At 40.3% G+C, this 21,178-nt stretch overlaps 1 protein-coding gene across 3 annotated transcripts in view; it reads right to left on the minus strand.

Annotated features, from left to right (window-relative positions):
• AGAP1 (ArfGAP with GTPase domain, ankyrin repeat and PH domain 1) overlaps positions 1-21,178 on the minus strand; it is a 696,795-nt gene that overhangs the window by 396,844 nt on the left and 278,773 nt on the right. For all 3 annotated transcript variants that reach the window (XM_077830624.1, XM_077830625.1, XM_077830627.1), the window contains exons 4-5: positions 9,243-9,328; positions 3,057-3,198 (exon numbers count right to left, since the gene is read on the minus strand). In XM_077830624.1, the coding sequence (XP_077686750.1) occupies positions 3,057-3,198; positions 9,243-9,328 (228 nt within the window). The remainder of the gene's footprint in view (positions 1-3,056; positions 3,199-9,242; positions 9,329-21,178) is intronic.

A 21,178-nucleotide genomic window follows, 5' to 3' on the forward strand; every position in this document is an offset into this window, starting at 1 on the left:
ATTGTACTCACATTGTCACCTTGTTCAGCTCTCAGAACTCTGAGAAATGCCAACTGACTAGGAAAGTGGTTAGTTTAGTCCTGAAAAAAACTCCACTACAACAGAGTGTTTTACATTGCAGTTCTCACCTGTACCACTTACAAACTGACATTGTGTGAAACTACACAGATTTTAAATATCACCTCTTCCTCACGAGCTATATGGCCCCAATTCAGGAAAGTGCACATGCTTAAGTCCCATTAATTTAATTGACTATTCACATTCTTAAAAGTTAAGTACATATTTAAGTGTTTTGCTAAATGAATGTCTATATTACCTTTATATTCATATGAAAAAAGAATCCAGCACATTCTGGATATAATCAGCTGCTATTTAGGAATACATATAAATAAAACTTATATTTTTATACATACATTTGTGAATTCTGCATACTAAGCTATCACCTTCATGATGATCCTCATTCATTTCACAGTGGGGAGATGTAGTTATTCCACACAGGAAATGAGAAGATCTGAAGAGAGGATTTAGTGAGTGCAGAAAATTGAAAGGAATAAAGTAAAGGGTTTTTTAAAGAGTTTATTCATGGAACAATTGACAGAGCAACGAGACACAATCATAATGTATGTATTGTTTGAAACTACAGTTTACTTTAATACGGTTTTTAGCATTAGCGTACCCACCAGTCAGGGTATTATAAGGACTAATTAATATTGTAAAATACTTCAAAGATGTATAGCACTAAAACCCATTACAAATCAGACCGACACACACAATGATAAAATTTTCCTATTTCCCATGGCAGCTTATAGTAACAATGCAAAGAACTACAGCATCACAAACATGATCAGAAAATGTACCTAAGATTCAGCTACAATTTATTTAGTAGAAACCAATGAGGTTCCCATAAGATAAAATCTCATATGGACTTGAATATAAATTGCCATTACTGTGAATCAATACTACACTTGGCATTCCTGTCTGAAGTATCAGAGTAGTAGCCGTGTTAGTCTGTATCCACAAAAAGAAAAGGAGGACTTGTGGCACCTTAGAGGCTAACAAATTTATTTGAGCATAAGCTTTCGAGAGCTGTAGCTTATGCTCAAATAAATTTGTTAGTCTCTAAGGTGCCACAAGTCCTCCTTTTCTTTTTGTCTGAAGTATATTACTTAGGTTAAAGTTTCAAAAATTTTAAATCTTATCTGTGATGTAAGGTACCAACTGAAGCATATTGGTTTTTATACAGCTATCTATTACATGACAGCTAAAAGGTAAAAACAAACATGTCTGCTTGGAAGCAAGTCTAAGGATTTTTCTTTGTAAAACCAGCAGAGGGTGCTGAAGGCATGTGGACAATAAATGCATCTAAAATTAGCAGCATCACTTAAATATCTTTTTTTTTGTTTCAAATGATATTTTGTTGTCAAAATCTGGACCTCAATTTCACCTGGAGATGGGGGAGAAAATATTTCCCTCTATTTTTCACCTCCATATTCACAATGGGGAGAGGATTCACCTTTGGTTGCAGGAGCAGCGGGGGGCAGACACTAGCATTTTAGGGAGATCATTCAGAGATCATTTCACAACCAGTCTAATAGCTATGATTAGTGGATCAGTAGCAGAAACCAATCAGATATTATCGCCACCATAACATTAAAAAGGACAGTGTCACCTTGATGTGTAGCTAAGAATGATGCCTTGTATTACCCTTGGTTCCTGCCTCTCTATCTCCCAGCCCTGCTATCATTAAAATTCTCCCCTTCTCTTCTGTGGCGCTCTGGGAAAAAGACCTATACAAAACTTCCAACACTGACCACATCACTGTAAGGGAAAACACTGAAAATGGCACACAAAGCAAAGAAATCCTGAACAAATATCTTTCCCCTCCAACCTTTCTCTTAGAGTAGCTATCTTAGGTGTTAACACATTGTGAAATTTTTAAGTTGACAGTGTCCATTTAAGCAATTCACTTCCCTTTTTGACTGCAGCTTCTTCTGTTCATCCTAGGATTTTTTTGTATCATCTACTTCTCCCTTTTATCTGTCACCTGCTTCCGCCTCATTACTATTCTTTCCCCTCTATGTTCCCCCTACTTCCCAGGCTTCACAATGAGCAGCTTTGGTTTCAGAGTTTGCAATCAGGCATTGGGCCGTCAAGCCACTCCCTGTCCCCAGGCATTGTCTTAACTGGCAAAAAGACAAAGTGAGGAAGCAATGAAGCCCTAGATCAGCATTAAACCATCCCCAACTTTTCACATTGCTGCAGGCTAGAGGGGAAGGGGAGTCTGAAACCACAGCTGAAAACACTGAGGAGGAGGGAGAGGGGGAATAAGTAGCTACTTTTCATGAGAGGATCTGAAATTGCACCCACCTTCAGAGCTCGCCTGTCCTGTGATAGCCTAAGGCTATTGCTGTTCTAGCACTGTTGCTGCAGGATAGCTTTTTCCTAAATGGGGTGAAGTATTATTGTGGGGTTTCTTTTTAAGTGACACAAAATGCAAGTGACTGTGCAGCAAATCTAAAATAATGAGGATTGAGGTCTGGCCTGCAAATGGCAACCTTCATTTTTTATAAATATTTATAAGCAGAATGATTGACAAGTGTTATGGTCTCCTGTTTTGTTTGTGATTTAAGGGCAATAAACGACTGGTCTATTCTGGATCTTTAAGCAATTTGAGTCCCATCTTAATTTAGTTCATGATCCTGCAAACACTTATGCATGTACTCAACTCAGAGCATGAAAACAGTCTCATTGATGGAACAACAAGCAGACATTATTGGTCAGAGTTACGAACACTTTAAACTACCCCCGAGGTTCAGGACAGCCATTTTCTGCTAACATCTGGAATGTACTGCATTTTCAGTTATGCCCCAAAAAGGGTGGAATGAAAGGAAATAGATCAAGTTAAGTATGTTTGTCTTTAAAAAAAAGTTCCAATACAAAACTGTCACTTTAAAGACACTTTCAGACAGGTAATCAGCCAAAGATAACAGAATATGAAGACAGCAACTAGAATACCGGTATCTTCTTAGAGATGTTATAACCAAGACTGCACTTACCTTGGGTTCCCACTAGTACCATTGGGATTTCACTAGTGTTACGATAGTTAGCCATACGACTGTAGTAGTGGTAAACTGTCTGGAAGCTTATTTCATCTTCCAAGCTGAAGACAAATATAACAGCATCGACCCACATGGCAAACTACAGAGGAAAAAAAAGGAGGAGGGGAGAGAGATTCAGTGAGAAAGCAGTGAGCAGCAGTCAATAAAATTAGCGGGATTATCCTGTGCTGAAGGGAGGGGAGAAAGAATGCTGCATTCGGGAAATATAACCATTAACACTATTAACTCAACTTGCTTTTTAATTTTACAGGGAGTTTGGGGCATATGAAGGTAAGGGTTTAATACACGTATTATAATATTGGCTTGAATCAGGCAGAATCTGGGAGACAAAATGTATGCTATTAATTCTAGGTATATTTTAAGTAGTAACCGGTTTTTGTTACATAGAAAAATTGGGAATGAAATGAGCTTGCCTTTGCACTTGTGAACGACAGGAATATTTTAAAACAGGTATCTAGAAATGAAAGGTTAGTTCAAAAACCTATTACGTTACTTTCCGTTCATCCCTTAATATATGTATTTTGATTTCTTAACTAGCATCAGCATTGACATTCAAACCACAACACTACATTCAAGGGTTTACAACTTTACCCACCAAATTTCAGATCTGAGCAAAATCTCAAATATTGCTTGCATTTCTTTTATATTCTAAAACTCAAATTTTAAGATATCTGAATTTGCAAATGCCATAATTATAGAAGTTTAAGTAAAATGATTATGCCTTAGGTTTTGTAGTGGGAACGGGAACTGGTTTTCCCTGGTGTCATAAATCTACTGAAGGAGAGGCACTTCTGTGCCCAGGTAAGGCTTAAAACAACCATATCTGTAGGGAAAATTTCAGATCACAAGTACTAGTTAGAAATATTAAAAGAAACTAACATGGCAGCAATTCATCTTGGTTATAGAGTGCCAGAGAATTTCTTAAGCTAATAAATAGCATGTGTTATAATTGTGTCCATTCCAAGACTAAAGTTTCCATCAATAATACAAAGCTAACCAGCTGCAACCTAAAATAAGACACATTATCTCTTCATAGTTATTAGTCATATTACTATCATACATACAGAACCAATCTAGCCAGGGCCCCACTGTACAAATACATAGCAAAAGGTAGATGCTGCTGCAAAGAGAAGACTAGGCAAATAAATAACATCACCTACTTCTTATCTAGCACTTTTCATCAGTAGATCTCAAAGCTCTTTACAAAGCGGGTCAACATTACTATCACCATTTTACAGATGGGGAAATGGAGGCACAGAGGCGAGGTGACTCACCTAAGGTCATCAAGTGTCTGAGCGGGAATAGTACATGAGTTTCTTAATCTCCACTCCAATGCTCTATCCACTGGACAACACTGCCTCTATGCTCTCCATAATTAGCGTATTTTATGTTTAGAAATATGTGTTATGCATTATTGTTCTCCTGGGTTTATGCCCATTGTTACTTCAGTATTTCTAAGTCTCACAATTTTAAGTTTGCAATGCTTCACATTTTTTAAAAGCATCAGTTCCTAGGATCATGTGATTATCCCTGTTTACATTGAAAATTTCCTAGCTTTTATGGTTGTGTGTGTGTGTGCGGGGGGAGAGGGGGGGTGGTTGAAAACATGAACCCTCAAGGCTCAACGCTCAGATAGAAAATACGAATCCACAGGCTATTTTTGGGGTGTGTGTCTTATTTCTATTAAAAGAATTTATACACATTAAATGATCATGAACCATTTGAACACTTCAACACACCTGGATGTCTTTTCACTTAGGATCATAGAATCACAGAATATCAGGGTTGGAAGGGATCTCAGGAGGTCATCTAGTCCAACCCCCTGCTCAAAGCAGGACCAATCCCCAATTAAATCATCCCAGCCAGGGCTTTGTCAAGCCTGACCTTAAAAATATCTAAGGAAGGAGATTCCACCACCTCCCTAGGTAATGCATTCCAGTGTTTCATCACCCTCCTACTGAAAAAGTTTTTCCTAATATTAAACCTCCCACACTGCAACTTGAGACCATTACTCCTTGTTCTGTCATCAGCTACCACTGAGAACAGTCTAGAGCCATCCTCTTTGGAACCCCCTTTCAGATAGTTGAAAGCAGCTATCAAATCCCCCCTCATTCTTCTCTTCCGCAGACTAAACAATCCCAGTTCCCTCAGCCTCTCCTCATAAGTCATGTGTTACAGTCCCCTAATCATTTTTGTTGCCCTCCGCTGGACTCTTTCCAATTCTTCCACATCCTTCAAGGTGTAAGAACAGCAAAAACTAATCTTTGCAGTTCTCAAGACAGATACTTAATAAGCCAACCCCCTACAATGTATTGCCAATGCTGTATTGTGCTAATACACAATATATGGCAGCAAATGTTCAACGCTGTCAATGTGTGCGAGCTGAACTGTTGTCAGAACTGGAAGCCTAATGAAAAGCATGAGAGAGGTACAAAAACTGTGGAGGAAGTCTAGCTGGTGGATTTTAATGTATAATTAATCTCATACCATGGAATCAATTGTATTCTGCCTAGAATTCTTGCTTGCAGCGCTGATATTCTTAAAGAATAATTTATGAGACGAATGGTTTCTGTAGAATGTATTAAAATTTATTGAAACCAGTGTACAATGATGGAAAGGTATTCCATCTATTAATGGTTATGAGATACACCAAAGGAGGCTATTTATAAAATAGCTCTCTTGGGTAACTTTTTTTTCTGGGGGTGTGTGTGTGTGTGTGTGTGTGACTAGAGAGAGAGAAATAATTTACACACCATCTTAAGCAATTTAATGTTATGAAGGTGCCATGTTAACAGCCCCAGAAACTGAACTCTTTGAAAAACAGCACGGGCAATGGCAAATTCAAGCTTCCCTTTCATTTCCTCACTAATGTGCTTCAAATCCCACTGTGGCAGAGAACAGTTCTCTGGGCAGAGAGGACAGAACAATTTCATATGCATTCAGTGTCTTGAATGGCACCAAAGGCATCCATTTTTATTTTTTTTAATTAAGGTGAACACTTGTTCAAATGAGGCCAAAAATCACACTAGTAACCTAGAAACTGTATCCCAGAGCAACTATCATGAGCCATCCAAATCCCTCCTAACTGTTGTGTTTTATCATAGGAGACTTGAACAGTTTTGTGGTAGGTCAGGAACAACTAAAATCATGGCTGGCGAGCTATGGAAATGGCGATTTATTCATTATTGATATGCTTTAAAAAGGATGAGGATGAAAAGCAGACTACCATCAACTGACCAACACTACATATTTCACTCGGATTTTATCCTCAAAAATGAGCTATTTTTAAAATTGTTTATGTATTAACTTGGCACAGAAAAAATGCAAAGCAAAAAACAGTAATTGTCCTTTACTACACCTTTATCATGGATTTTCATACTTTTGTTTAGTCTACAATATAAACCTTCATTTTTCAGGGCATAAGTCAAACTCCAAATCGAGGGGTTAGAAAAGAAAGTTCTCTGTAGGCAATTTAATCTATAATTGCCAGCTTCAGGGTTTTTCACCTTCATCTGAAGCTTCTTGTATTAGACAACTAATCGGATCTGGAACACCAATTCCCAAACTCCAAGTTCCCTTTTCTGCGAGAGGACTGGAATGGTGACATCACAATAAGCTGAAACATGAGCAGTAGTTGGCACTTAAGAAAGAAGAGAATGTCTAGGCACTTCTAAGATTCACTTCAACTGCGGCAGTGGCTTCCAACCTATTTACCATTCTGGGCTCCATATGCACCCCACAAGGTGTTATGTGGGCCGCATCCAATACTACCCGTATGGCCCTGAGGATGTCACACGGGCTGCAGCTCGCCTGTGGGCCGGAGGTTAAGACCCACTGAACTGAGGACTGGGAAGGCTGCCGCACAGGTTTCTGCCTATTGTGAAGTCACATCCCTTTTATTCCTCCATTTAAAAAAATATTCCTAACAAAAACAAAATAGAAAAACCCTTTAAAACCCAAAACTTTATCAGGCCATCACTGTGAATCAAAGGAAAAGAGAAGGTTACAAACAATATTTTCCTTCAGATGTTCCACTTCCATCACAGAAATTATCAATATTAATTTGTCCAGAAATAGTATTTGGGTTTATTTTGTGAATTAGATATATGAGAAAATCACAAAAAATTAGATCTTCTCTGTAACAATATTACATGACCAAATTATAATTAAAACAACTTAAGAAGAGAGATTACTTCTGTAGACATATATTTTGTTCCTATAAAACACTGACTGGCAAACAGGAAGAAAATATACATTCTGATACGTATTATGACTTTTATGAAATGCTTTGTTGGACACAAATTCTGATAATTTCAATTTAATATTTGGTATTTATCTGTCAAATAATAGTTTTGTAGCAGCACTAGATACAATGAAAACACTGCTTTGGGTGCCATGTCCTAAATTCTGCATCTATAATCACTGTGTGTGTAGTTGTATTAAGTGAACATACTACAAGAAAACAGTTTTTTGGTAGATTATAATACACACACACACACACACACACACACAACATATATATATATATATAGCATGTGTATTATAATCAACTTTTATATACACATATAGGCTGTTGTAAACACGTTTCTCAGCCAAGTTATCCACACTGAGTGTTAAGTAGTCTGGTTCTCTCTCTTACCTCAACACAGGTAGGTTTACCTCACAAGATCCCAGTTGAATTAAGAAAGCCTGCCTTTTGTTTGTAATTTCCCTTAAGGGCTTCTCCTCTAAGTCTCCTTCATTCCTCTGCCTAACCTCTTCTCTTCTCCTTTGTCTAAACTTCTTCCACAATGCTTTAATCCTCCCATGGCTAATGGGCAATAGTGGGGCATTGAAACAGAAGATGCTGATGTTGCTTGCAACACTACATTCAGCTCTTTGGCAGCAGAGCAGCTCAGCAGCTCCTGCTGCTTATTCTTTGAAGCTGCTCCATCACAAACAGCTGAGGGCAGTGAGGCCAGTAGATTGTATTTAGCAACCCTGCTAATAACCAGGTAAGGGGAGGCAGAGGGTGATCCAGACACACAGCCCCAGACAAACAGACTGTAGCCAGAGTTTCACCATATGTACTAATGCCCATATGAGCATATGCTGACAAAAATTTTTAATGGTTTCAACTTGTATCATCCCAGAGTATGGGAACCAGAGAAAAATGACCATCTGTGTCCTCTTCAGAGTTATCAAAATCCTGTGTGCAGTAGAACAGCCTTCTACAGGACAAAAGAAGTTAAATAAACGTTCAGTAACCAAATAGGAAATGCATAAGATTACAATGGTGCCCTATTGAGGCCTGGAGAGCTATAGACAGCCTCACAACACTACAAGGAAGAAGCAGTAGAGATGAGGCAGAATGAGGAAGAAGGACAAAGATTTAAAAGCAGACACTTCTAACACATTTCAGTGTGAGTACATCTGCTATGATAATATTATGAAAGGACTTAATCACATACTTCAATCAATTCCTTTTATATGAACGTTTAATAAAAATGTAATGTAGTGTAGTTACCTGGTCAGTGAATCAGCTTTGTAGCCCTGAATTGTGCATGATAAGTCCACATGTTCTATGTTCCTCCAGTTTATCAGAGTGAAATTTACAACTTAAACCATTTTGTAAGTACCAAAGAACCAATTTTCAACTGAGGATGTTTAGTATTGCCCCAGAGACCATCGCTATTGATTAATTATATGTAATTTTAAAATACAAAGATGACTTTACACATTCAAGCATATGGAAATTCTCCCCCAAAAAGGTAGATTTAAATGACATCTCCATTTTCATCAGGCTGTTGGAAAAGGTGGGGCAATGAGCCAGCTTTGCTTTCAGGTTAGGTGACCTGAGCAGATTGCGATATAGCTTGTTCACATCAGGAGTAATATATTCTGCTGCCTTCATAGGAGGGCAATCAGTGCATTCTGTTTTGAGTTACGTGATCAAGTTTTAATCCATCACATTTATATTCTTAAAGACATTTAAAAACTTCCTATGAAAACATCAAGTTTTCTCAACCTACTGACTTAATTCTTTGCACTTTTTCTTATACCAAGTGAGATATAATTTTATTAAAGTTATTCATTTTCATGATCTATAGTCTAGCCTAATAAAACTCTAAATGCAATACTCACCTGTGCCTCTGGAGGGCCCCCTTCATCTCTAATCAGCAGCAGATAGCTTTGTCCATCAACTACTATCTCCTTCTTGAATCTCCCACCTGTCACACAAAGTAACTCATTACACAAAAGAAAAAGTAAAACACAACAAAGGCTTCACTTGTGGAAAATAATATTTCTAAGACTCTCGCTTAAGCATTATGTATTAATTACAAATGTAGCTCAAATCTCTAAAGTTTCATGGATGCAAGACTTATTTAGGAAAGCTAACTCAATTACATATTTTAAGGAGTTATAAGTCTGATTGAGAAGCATATTTCAAGGGCTCTATTACACATGCTGCTTAAGAAAATAAGAGATTGTTAAAAATTTTGATAGCTAGTATATGAAGTAAAGTCATTTTGTCCACAATCCAGATGTGGTTTAAAATAGTAATTTTGGGAAATGCAAGTGTCAACAAAATGGTATTAATCTGAAGTTACATACAATACTGAATTTTCACATTACCTCACGTGAGAACTAAAATAATTAAGCTACATACACCCTTTATTTTTCCTCAAGAGAAGCCCAGTTCTTAAAAGTCAACATTTAACATTATGAAAATGGTATTCTCTACTCACAAGTCACAATTAGGGAAAGGGTGCTGAAACACTACACGTTAGACAGAAGAACTACAACGATGGCACTTCCGTGAGATGTACTGAACTATGAAAGAAGTGCTGTACCATTTACTAACAGAATGAATTAGAGACTTATTTTGGGTTAGAGATAAAATGGTAGAAGCTACAAAATCTTCTCTGTAGCAAGAACTATTTCTGGGCTTCAAATACATATTTTGAAAGGAAATGGAGTATTTAATGTTTGTGAAGACCAGGGAACTGGCACTTCAGAAACTGACCTCTTCAACAGTCACAGATTAAATGAGGCATGCAGCTGCACTGTAAGTTTCCTCACCACTGCCCTGGTCAATGACATCAAGTCTGACCTGCAGGTGGGATAGGGATTACCCTTCCCTTGGTTGAGAGGTGTTTCAGGCACCATGCTGTTTCTCATGACAGACTCCAGATAATACCAGATTACATTTAGGTTTCTGAGCCTCACTGAGCCTCAACCAAGATTAGCAAATCTGGTCCATTTAAGGCCTTAGGATGGATTTATACTCTGCTCCTAGAAGTGAAAGCATTCTTATCTTACTGACTAAGCCACACAAGACTTCAGCCTCTATGCATAATGCCTTCCAATTAACCCACATCTGAGTTCAACAGGCAAAGATATGCTAATAGTATAATGTTATTGGTGTAAGATGTGTCTAGTTTTTCCTCTTGTATTAAAAGTTAGGCTACTTCCAATTAGAACTCTTCCTCATCTTGTTTTTAACCTAATTTCGCAACTCTACTTTTTCTTCATAAACTTGTCATAGAAGTAAAACTGAAAAATACTTTAGAAAAAATATTTCATATGAAAGTGACCTACTGAAATAAGTGTTCTTACAGAAGAGCATTCACCTCAAGTCTTTTGTGTATCATTCTTCAAACAACAAACAGAAAGGCTACCATGCAGAAGCCAGCAGTAATCCTTTGAAACTTTAACAGAACTCTGAATGGAATTCAGGGAAATGATACAAAATTAAACACTGGCTACTTCAGACTCACCTTTTTCCCTTTCTTGATTGCTACAACTCTATATGAATAGATAATTGCTTGATTTGCTGAGATTACTGAACAGCTTGATTCAGTATTTAAGATAGCTACAACTCTGAGTAAAAGTGGCTAGAACATAGCTTTTTCTTTATACTTCATTACATATAGTTCAGGAGCACCAGTAAAATAGTGGGAAATACCGATTTGTCTCATCATCACACTGTACAAAACTGGGATCTACTGTAGTTCAGAACAGCTTTTGATTAGCTGGATTGAGCCTCCAGCTCCCAAAATCAAGTCCTAGACAAAAATCCTTTCAAGCCCATCATTAATAGAATTCTAAAAATAAAATTAAATGGATCAAAGAAAGCTAACCATCTTAGATCACCAAGTCTGAATTTCCATTAATTTCATTATTTTCCTTTGAAAAAAATATAATAAAGTTTACCAAAAAAGACCTTATCAGCTTAGTAAAGAATTAATAGAATTCAATATTGTAAATGCTCAATATATACTCCTCTGGGGACATGTAAATTTTTAAGCTCTAAACAACTGAATGCCAAGGTCATATAGTTTGATGTAAAGTGAAGATTCTGAACAACTGTTGCAGCAGCCCTCAGTTTTCAGCCTTCCCACCTTTTAACAGTAAATATTTGAACTCTGAACAGGCTAACTGTAAAACAGTTAATGAATACCCATTTTAAGAAAGAGCATCCATCTAACTCATGATCCATAATGTATTCACTCTTGTGGGGGGAAAAAAGTCTTGGGCCACGTAGACCTCAATGCATTTTCACATACTCTCCATAGGTTAAATACAGACAATAGGAACATAGGCTTACGTAGAGAATTACAACCCAGTAAGTGTGTACAGTAAGTAGGTAGTAAGGAGAACATGGCTGCAACCACCATAGAAAGAGATTTCACTTATCTGTAAAAGCAGCAGAGAGTCCTGTGGCACCTTATAGACTAACAGACATATTGGAGCATGAGCTTTCGTGGGAAAGTGGGTATTCATGCTCCAGTACGTCTGTTAGTCTTTTAGGTGCCACAGGACTCTTTGCCGCTTTTACAGATCCAGACTAACACGGCTACCCCTCTGAAGCTTCACTTATCTGGACTGCCACTTCTCCCTATCATCTCAAGTGGCAGCTACAGTTTACTAGCATTGAACTGGGAGAACCTAATATCCTTAAAGGTGTCTGATACAGCAAAGTTTCATTTTGTGGGAAGCAGAAGAAAGAAATCAACATCTGACAAGGTGATGTACAGGGGTAACCAAAATTACTGACCCTCCGAGCCACATACAACAACCTTCAGAAGTTTGAGAGCCAGGGCACACCTGCCAGGCTCCACACCCTGGCAGGCATCTCCTGCAGGGCCGAAGCCTCGAGACACCCCTCCCCGCTAGGTGGAAGCGAGAGGCGACGTGTGGTGGTAGCACGTGGGGTCACATGCTCCCCACCCCAGATTTTTGCCAAGGTTTGCTGGTCCCATTCAGTCGCATGGTGCCGCCAGGCCTCCTCCCTGTGCAGCAGCTGCTGGAGCCAACAAGCTGGGAGCTGTGGCCATAGGAAGAGGCAACAGCAAACACCTGAGAGCTGCAGGTAAAGCCACTTCTTTTGCAGCTGCCTCTCCCTGCAGAGCTAAAACAGCAGCCCCTCCCTGCAGCTCCCAGCTGTTTGCTGCTGCCTCTCCAGGCAGAGGCAACACCTGGGAGCTGCAGAGAGGGGCCACTGAGGATAAAAGGGAGGGTGTGCTTGCGGGCGAGAGTCAAGCTGTGTGTGTGTAGGGGGCGGGGCGACAAACCTTTAAATTGTGCCTGCCTCCTCCTCCCCCCCCCCAGCAGGCACAAGCAGTCTCTGGCAGAAGCCCCGGCCCCATCACAGGGAAGAATCCCTGAGCTCCCCCCCCCACACCCCGAGTCTGGTAGATGGAGAATGGAGTGGGGCTCCACAAGCCGCACTAACTGTAAAAGAGACACTTGCAGCTCACGAGCCAGTTTGGCAACCCCTCGGTATGTATAATGTTATCCACAAGTTCTCATTTATTTAACAGGTTGCGTTTTTTTTCTTCCAAAACAACATATGCCATAAACCAAAAGTTGTTTGCAGTGTTCTTGCAGCTGTGTCGGTCCCAGGATACGTGAGAGACAAGTTGGGTGAGGCTATATATTTTATTGGGCCCACTTCTGTTGGTGAAAGAGACAAGCTTTCAAGCTACATAGAGAATTCTTTGGGACCTGAAGAATCTTCACTTTACACAACACTATATTACATTGCCATTCAATTACCTCCAGGATCTGAAGAGCTCCATGTAGCTCAAAAGCTTCTCTTTCACCGACAGAAGTGGATTCAATAAGAGATATTACCTCATCCACCTTGTCTCAGAAACCAAAAGGGCAGTTATTACAATTCTGTTTCTATTACTGCATTCCTACCTTACTTATATAAAATTTGATTCAATTTAATTAAGTAAATCATGCTAGAATGAACTCCAATACAATGAGTCTAGTACCCTGCCTTTACAGTTGAGTACATTGGTTCCTTGGGAGTTATTTTAATCTTTTATTCCTTATACTTACATGCTAGTGCAACCATTTCCTATATTCCTGGAAAGTACAGCGATAACAAATCTTCAAATCAAAAGATCACATACGAAAAGTTATTGAAGTAATTCTTAGATTTCTCCTAATTTATTTCCAATTTTCATGCCATTTTAAGGCCTCTGTAGTAACTCAAGATACTATGACAACTTGGATTTACATGTGGAAAGATGTAAGAAGGATTTACTTTCCTTGTAACCCTACCTTTCTGAAGTTATCTTGCCTGATTTTCACTCTGGGGGATCCTAGTTCTCAGTGAGAGACAGGAAAAACTCCCAGAGCATTTTAAGGTTTTCTGGTCTGCAGAGCTTAGGAGAACACACTATATACCTTCTACCAGTGCTCGCGATCCCCCGTAATTATTTGGAATCCTGGACCTGTGGATCCTCCCCTTAGGCTGTGGGGAGGTCCTTTAGCAGTTGGCCTGCTTCCACCCGCCCACTTCCTGGATCCCAACAGGGCTAGTGCTCACGAATGCTCTAGCATAGCCATCTAGTGTACTGGAACTTTCCAGTCAGTTTCTGATGGGGAAACAAGAGATCCCTCAAAAATGAAGCCAATTTACAAAATAAATGTGACTGAAAAGTGAGAAACTCTAACCCTAAAAGGGTAAAAAAGGAAAACATTAGCCTACAAAAACTGACACACCTCAAATGAATGTTCATTCCATAACAGTTATTGGTGCAGGATTCTAATATCAGGATATAAGTAGTTTGAGGACTTATTATTGACACTGAGAAATATTTAATAACAGAACAAAAACAGAAAATATATTGATATTGGTCTCATTCAAATACTCATTTTTGGTTGGCTTTAAGTTATAAATAACAGATAGGATTCCTCCCAAGATACCCCACCTACACAATTTAAAATCCTGAAGGATGCAGCCAGGAAAAAAAATTCTGAAGCTTGGCCAGCCCTAAGAGATATTCTAAACAGCTAAGTGAATAATAGAGTTTGAGCTCCCCTATTTCAGAAAGAGAAGGAATTCATCCCTAAACTCTAAATCCAAGCAAATACTGCTTTGTAAACACATGGAGCTACCCTCTTTCAACCTGTTTTGCAATGTTTATTAGAAAGATGGTCGGGGAAAGCCCTGTTAAACATACTGATCGATTCATGGACAAATAATTTTTGCTATCAGGCAGACCAGTGTAATTAGAAAAAAATACTATCGATGTAGTGACTTCAAAAGAAGTCACATCAGCTTTACAAGAAGAAAATCTTGTGAGGAGAAAGTCAGGATTGTTTGGAGGGATACTTCAGCATACTGAAGTCTGAGTTCCAGATCAGTTTAAACAAGTGTTATCTTTCAACTTCAGTGTTATGATTGAAAATGTTGCACAAGGCAAGAACTAGTATTTCTTCAGTCTCTTCAGAGCAGATTTAGGAAGTACTCACACAAGCCCATGTTTTCAAACCTGCACACCAACTTTTGCGTCCAAACATGTCAGTGTCTGTGCAAGTTATGTCTGCATGGACTCAGACTCAACTACTGTATATGTGAAAACTTCATGCATGCACGCATGCACTGAGAGATCTGTGTGCCTACCATAAACCACATATGCATGAAAGTGCTCATGACTAGGGAAAAATTAATAAACTCTCTCTCACGCTCCCTTCCCCCATATTGCACACAACTAAAATTCTAGGATAGTTATACAAGGCTAGAGTGTCAGTTAAATGTGGCCCAGCCATCTGACAAAGGGCCTGGTTTCAATAAATGTAAAATGAAAATAAATCCATGCATCAGACACAGATTTGTCAGTCACGGTATAGGCCTGGCATGGATTAGAATATTGTGCTGAAGAGATCAGGGCAGGCTTGTTAACCTAATTTCTATTTTTGTCTTATTTCAAGCAAGGTTTGGTTTGAGAAGCACCTGGAGGAACTCTGTGTCCCTTGTTGAAATACTCAGTTTAACATGCATATGTTACAGAGTAGCAGCCGTGTTGGTCTGTATCTGCAAAAAGAACAGGAGTACTTGTGGCACCTTAGAGACTAACAAATTTATTAGAGCATAAGCTTCCGTGGGCTACAGCCCATTCCATCGGATGCATAGAATGGAACATACAGTAAGAAGATATATATATACATACAGAGAAGGTGGAAGTTGCCATACAGACTGTAAGAGGCTAATTAATTAAGATGAGCTATTATCAGCAGGAGAAAAAAACTTTTGTAGTGATAATCAAGATGGCCCATTTAGACAGTTGCAAGAAGGTGTGAGGATACTTAACATAGGGAAATAGATTCAATATGTGTAATGACCCAGTCACTCCCAGTCTCTCTTCAAACCCAAGTTAATGGTATCTAGTTTGCATATTAATTCAAGCTCAGCAGTTTCTTCTTGGAGTCTGTTTCTGAAGCTTTTCTGTTGCAAAATTGCCACCCTTAAGTCTTTTACTGTGTGGCCAAAGAAGTGTTGAAGTGTTCTCCTACCAGTTTTTGAATGTTATGATTCCTGATGTCAGATGTGTATCTCTATGCAAAAGAATTAATGCCTAGTAACAAAGAATGTACGTCACAGTTACAAGGTGGGAGACAGTTCTTCTTGAATTCACTGACACATGAAAGTTCTTAAAGGCTCGTAGCAGATAATCAATTGAACATGAGCTCCCAGTGCAGTATTGTAGCTAAGAGGGCAAACATGATCCTAGGATGTACAAGCAGGAGAATATCAAATATGAACAGGGAGATAATGCAGTATACAGAGTTTATACTAAGGAGACCATTATTAGAATACTGTATCCAGTTCTGGTATCCACGCTGCAAAAGGAATGTGGGACAAATCAGAAAGGCATGCAGGAAAAAAAAACCTACAAAACCGATTCAAGGTTTGGAAAACATGCCTTATAGATTTAGCTTCTTTAGTCTCACTATTTAAATTGTCCAAGAGCAGATTTAGAAATAACTTGATCACAATCTACAAATACCTACAAGGGAAAGATTTCAGACAGTAGACGGTTTTTTATCAAGCAGAAAATGGTTTAACATGACCCAATGACTGGAAACACACTAGAAACAAGCAGCAAATTTAACAGGAAAGGTAATTAATGACTGGAAAAAAACTTACCTAAAGATGTGCTGCTTTGTCCATCACTTGCCGTTAAAGTCAGCTCTTCGTGTCTTTGTAAAAGATATGCTATCACTCATAAGTTATGACCCTGATGTAAAAAATATCATGAAGGTTTTTTGGCCTGTTTTATAGAGGTCTTCAGACTAGATGATCATAATGCTCCCATCTGGCTTTAAAATCTATTTATCTGTTTACATTCTCTCATGAGCCAGCATCCTCTGTCGCTGCAGGATGTCATCATTGCTCTCTGGGAATGTGTTTTGATTCCAAAGGATGAGTGAGGCTCATTCCTCTCATATAGTCCCCATTCAGCAAAATGGAGACTGAAGTTTTCATACCCTTTGCATATAGGTGATATTAAGAAAAGGCTAACTCTTCAGAAGGGACTTATGCACATTCTGTAGATTTAGAGCCCCTGCACGTATCTAACTTAAGCCCTAACCTCTCTGATGGATGTGATGGCCTCAGATAGAGTGACTGCTGCACTGTTCCCTGTGTCCTATGGTAAAAGACGTTGACATTGGAGAAAAATGTCACATTGTTTCCATTCAGAAAAGGCAGGCCTCAGAACCAATCTTGAGGGCCCATGGGTAGTATACTAAACACCAAGTCTCCTCACTGTGGCAATAGCTGTAAGAACAGCCACTTAAATAGACAAGCTGTTGAGGGACAGACTGCTCAATAGCGAGGTTGGGTGTTTGATGCACAGATAATTACCACAATTGAGTCCTGTGAACCTGCAGAAACATTTCATGTCCTAGTGGAAACAAGTTTGCCTTCCTCCACGGACTCCAGTAGGACAAACAATGCTGTTATTTGACATTTTAACATTGGACTCGTCCTCTAAAGGATAGCCCATCTTTAATTCTCAGATACTATTCACCTCTCGCGTTGCTGGAGACAACCCATGTTCTTTGCAACAGTACCTTAACCCTGTCCAAATTTTGAGTCATTGATGTCAGTTGAGTTCTTTTCTTGGAGGAGAATCTGGAGTCTTGTAGGCAAACAGATCAGAAGCTAAATTGTTCAAGGTTTTTTTGCAAAGGAAAAGAAACTGAGCAGGAGATTCCATTCAGCTACAGCTATTACCAGCTAAACCAATATATTCTGAGATCAAATCTCCCTTTTATGCGGTGTGCGTATAATGATTATGGGTTTTTGTCTTGCTCAAATTCTAAGACTAATCTCCTGTTGCAGGTTAGGAGATCCATTTCTTCTCTACTTGTTCGGATCTAGCATAGCTGGCATGTTATCTCTCATAGCTAGGCTTGGAAGGATTAGATTTTTATTGGTAAATGTTGATTTCACCCCACACACACACACAAACCAATGGAAAAAAATATTTCCATTGACAATCATCAGAAATGTACAGATAGGCAAAAACAAATGCTGCTTGAGAATGTATTAGAGTTTGATTGAAGGCTATTTACTCTGTATATTTTGACATATCTTGACAATTTGTGTTTTAACAGTTGTGAAGCAGCAACTTTTTGAATCTCAACTTCTCATTAAATAATTGTCCGACCCCTTCATTGCTCAACACCCCCCCGTCATTTCCCACAACTATGAAAATTTAAAATTGATGAAAAAAATTAAAAACTTTTAAAATGAACGTTGATATTATCCGCTAAATTATACAAAAATAAAAAAACAGTTACCTATTTTTCGTAACTGTTGTTATTTGAGATGTGCTGCTCGTGTCCATGTGAATTAGGTGTGCAAGCACTGCGTGCTCAGCAGCCGGAAGGTTTTTCCCCTAACAGTAACTGTCAGGTTGGTCCGGACACCCCCTGGAGTCGCACCTTCATGGAGCTGTATATAGGGCCCCGCCAACGCACCACCACTTCAGTTCCTTCTTGCCATTTCACTCCGACAGAGGGGTTGGTGGGTGGGTATTGGAACAGACATGAGCAACACATCTGGAAGAACAAGCGTTACAAAAGGCAGGTAACGTTTTTTCCTCTTCGAGTGATTGCTCATGTCCATTTCGGAGGTGGGGTTGGAGCTCAAAGGTTCGCTGATCGCAGCACCTCTATGCCAAAGGCTGCATCGTCTCTAGCCTGCTGGGTAATAGCGTAATGCCAGGTAAAATATGTATTGATGACCACATCACAGCTCTGCAAATTTCCTGGGTCGGAACATGGGCCAGGAACGGCACTGAAGATGCCTGCGCCCTTTTGGGGTGTGCTTTAAATGGAAGGGCGGGTACCTTCGCCAGATCATAGCATGCCCAGATACAGGAAGTGATCCATGATGAAGTCCTTTGGGAGGCTGGAAGCCCTTTTATTCTGTCTGCTACTGCGACAAACAGCTGAATGGACTTCTGAAACATTTTTGTGTGCTCGATATAGAAAGCTAATGCCCAGCGAACGTCCAATTAACAACATTTTTGCTCCCTGCTGCTTGTGTGCGGCTCAGGGTAGAAATCTGGAAGGAAGATATCCTGGTTAACATGGAACTGGGAGGCAACCAGGAGAACCAGGACAACTGGGAGAAAAGCGGGATGCAGTCTGAGCTGGACTTTGTCCTTAAAGAACACAGTGTAAGGAGGCTCAGATGTTAGGGCCCTGAGCTCAGACACCCTCCTGGCTGAGGTTATTGCTACCAGGAACATCACCTTATATGAGAGGTACAGCAAAGAACATGTCACCAGCAGTTCAAAGGGTGACCCTATTAGCCTAGATAGGACCAAGTTAAGGTCCCAGACCAGGATCGGCTGTCGTACATGAGGGTATAGTCTGTTGAGACCTTTTAGGAAACGACTCATCAAGGGTGGGCAAAGACCGACCGGCTCTCTATGCCTGGATGGAAGGCAGAGATGGCAGCCAGGTGGACCTTTATTGACAACAAGGAAAGACCTTTCTGCTTGAGGTGGAGGAGACAGTCCAATATCATGGCATCGACGAACATGTTGGAGACGGGAGATACTGGGAAGACCAGATTGTGAATCTTTTCCATTTGGCTAGGTAGCTAGCCCTAATGGAGGGTTTCCTACTGCCCAGGACTTCCTGGAACGGACCCGACCCAAATAGGCAAGCTCCATTGGATTCAGCCATGGAGCTTCCACGCCATGAGGTGAAGCGACTCGAGGTTCAGGTGCTGGAGACGGCTATGATCCTGAGTTACCAGGTCCAGGAAGAGCAGTAAGTTCTATGGACACTTCCAGGAAAGGTGTATAACAGTGTTGGCAGAGCCAGGCTGGAACTATAAATATCACTGAGGCCTCATCCCTTCGAACCTTGAGGAGCACCTTGTGAACAAGAGGTATGGAAGGGAATGCACACAAGAGGTGTCCCTTCCAGGGAAGGGGAAACGTATCCACGATGGAGCCCGGGCTGTGATTCAGGAAGGAGCAGAATTGCAGGCACTTTCTGTTGCGTTGCGAACAAGTCTATCTGGGGAAACCCCTACTGTTGAAAGATGGTATTTGCATCATCAGGGTGTAGGGACCACTCATGGCCATGAAAAGATCTGCTGAGATGGTCCGCCAACTCGTTCTGTACTCCAGGGAGGTAAAACACCTGCAGATTTATTGAGTGAGCTATGCAAAAGTCCCACAATCTGAGGGCTTCCTGGCCCAGGGGAGAGGAGCGTGCACCCCCGTCTGTTTATATAAAACACGCTGTTGTATTGTCCATCATAACCGATACACATTTGCCTTCCAGATGAACTTGGAATGTCTGACATGCCAGAAGGACCGCTCTCAGCTCTCTGATGTTGATGTGAAGTGAGAGCTCCACTTGGGACCAGAGGCCTTGAGGTCTCCCGGGTGCACACCACACTCCAACGCTGACCTGTCCATCACCAACAAGAGGGATGACTGTAGTCTGGCTAAGGGAACATCTGCCCACACCTCCTGTGGTTTGAGCCACTATAGGAGAGAGTCGAGGATCAGATGAGGAAGAGTGAAGACTTTGTGTAGACTGTCCCGAATTGGCCGATATACCGAAGCTAGCCATGCCTAAAGAGGTCGGAGTCTCAATCTGGTATCCTATACCACATAGGTACAAGCAGCCACGTGTTCCAGAAGCTTTAGGCAATTCCTTGCTGTGGTAGTAGGGAACTGCCCGAGACTTTGTACGATGTCGCAAAGGGACTGAAAAGGACCATGAGATATGCCCTAGCCTGTGTAGAGTCCAATACTGCCCCTATAAACTCTATCCACTGAACGGGAAATAGGATTGACTTCTGTACATTCAGTAGAAGGCCCAGGTCATCAAAAGTAGCCCTTATGAAGCTCACTTGCACCTTGGAATGGCCCTTGCTTAGCCAGTTGGCAAGGTACAGAAACACCTGCACCTGACGCTTGAGTAGGAACACGGCCATGACTGTGTTTACCAAGTGAACACTAGTGCACTTGGTAAACACTCGAGGAACTACTGAAAGGCTGAAGAGAAGGATGTGAACTGATGATTGTGAATCTGAGGTAGCTTCTGAGGGACGACATTATTGAAATATGAAAGTAAGTGTCCTTCAAATAGAGGGCAGCATACCAGTCCCCCAGATCCAAGGAAGGGATAATGGGAGGCTAAAGAGACCACGTGGAACTTCAGTTTCTTCATGAACTTGTTGAGATTTCGCAGGTCTTGGATGGGCCTGAGGCCACCTTTGGCTTTCGGTATTAGGA

The sequence above is a fragment of the Eretmochelys imbricata genome, chromosome 11 (genome assembly GCF_965152235.1).
Source record: "Eretmochelys imbricata isolate rEreImb1 chromosome 11, rEreImb1.hap1, whole genome shotgun sequence".
NCBI lineage: Eukaryota > Metazoa > Chordata > Testudines > Cheloniidae > Eretmochelys > Eretmochelys imbricata.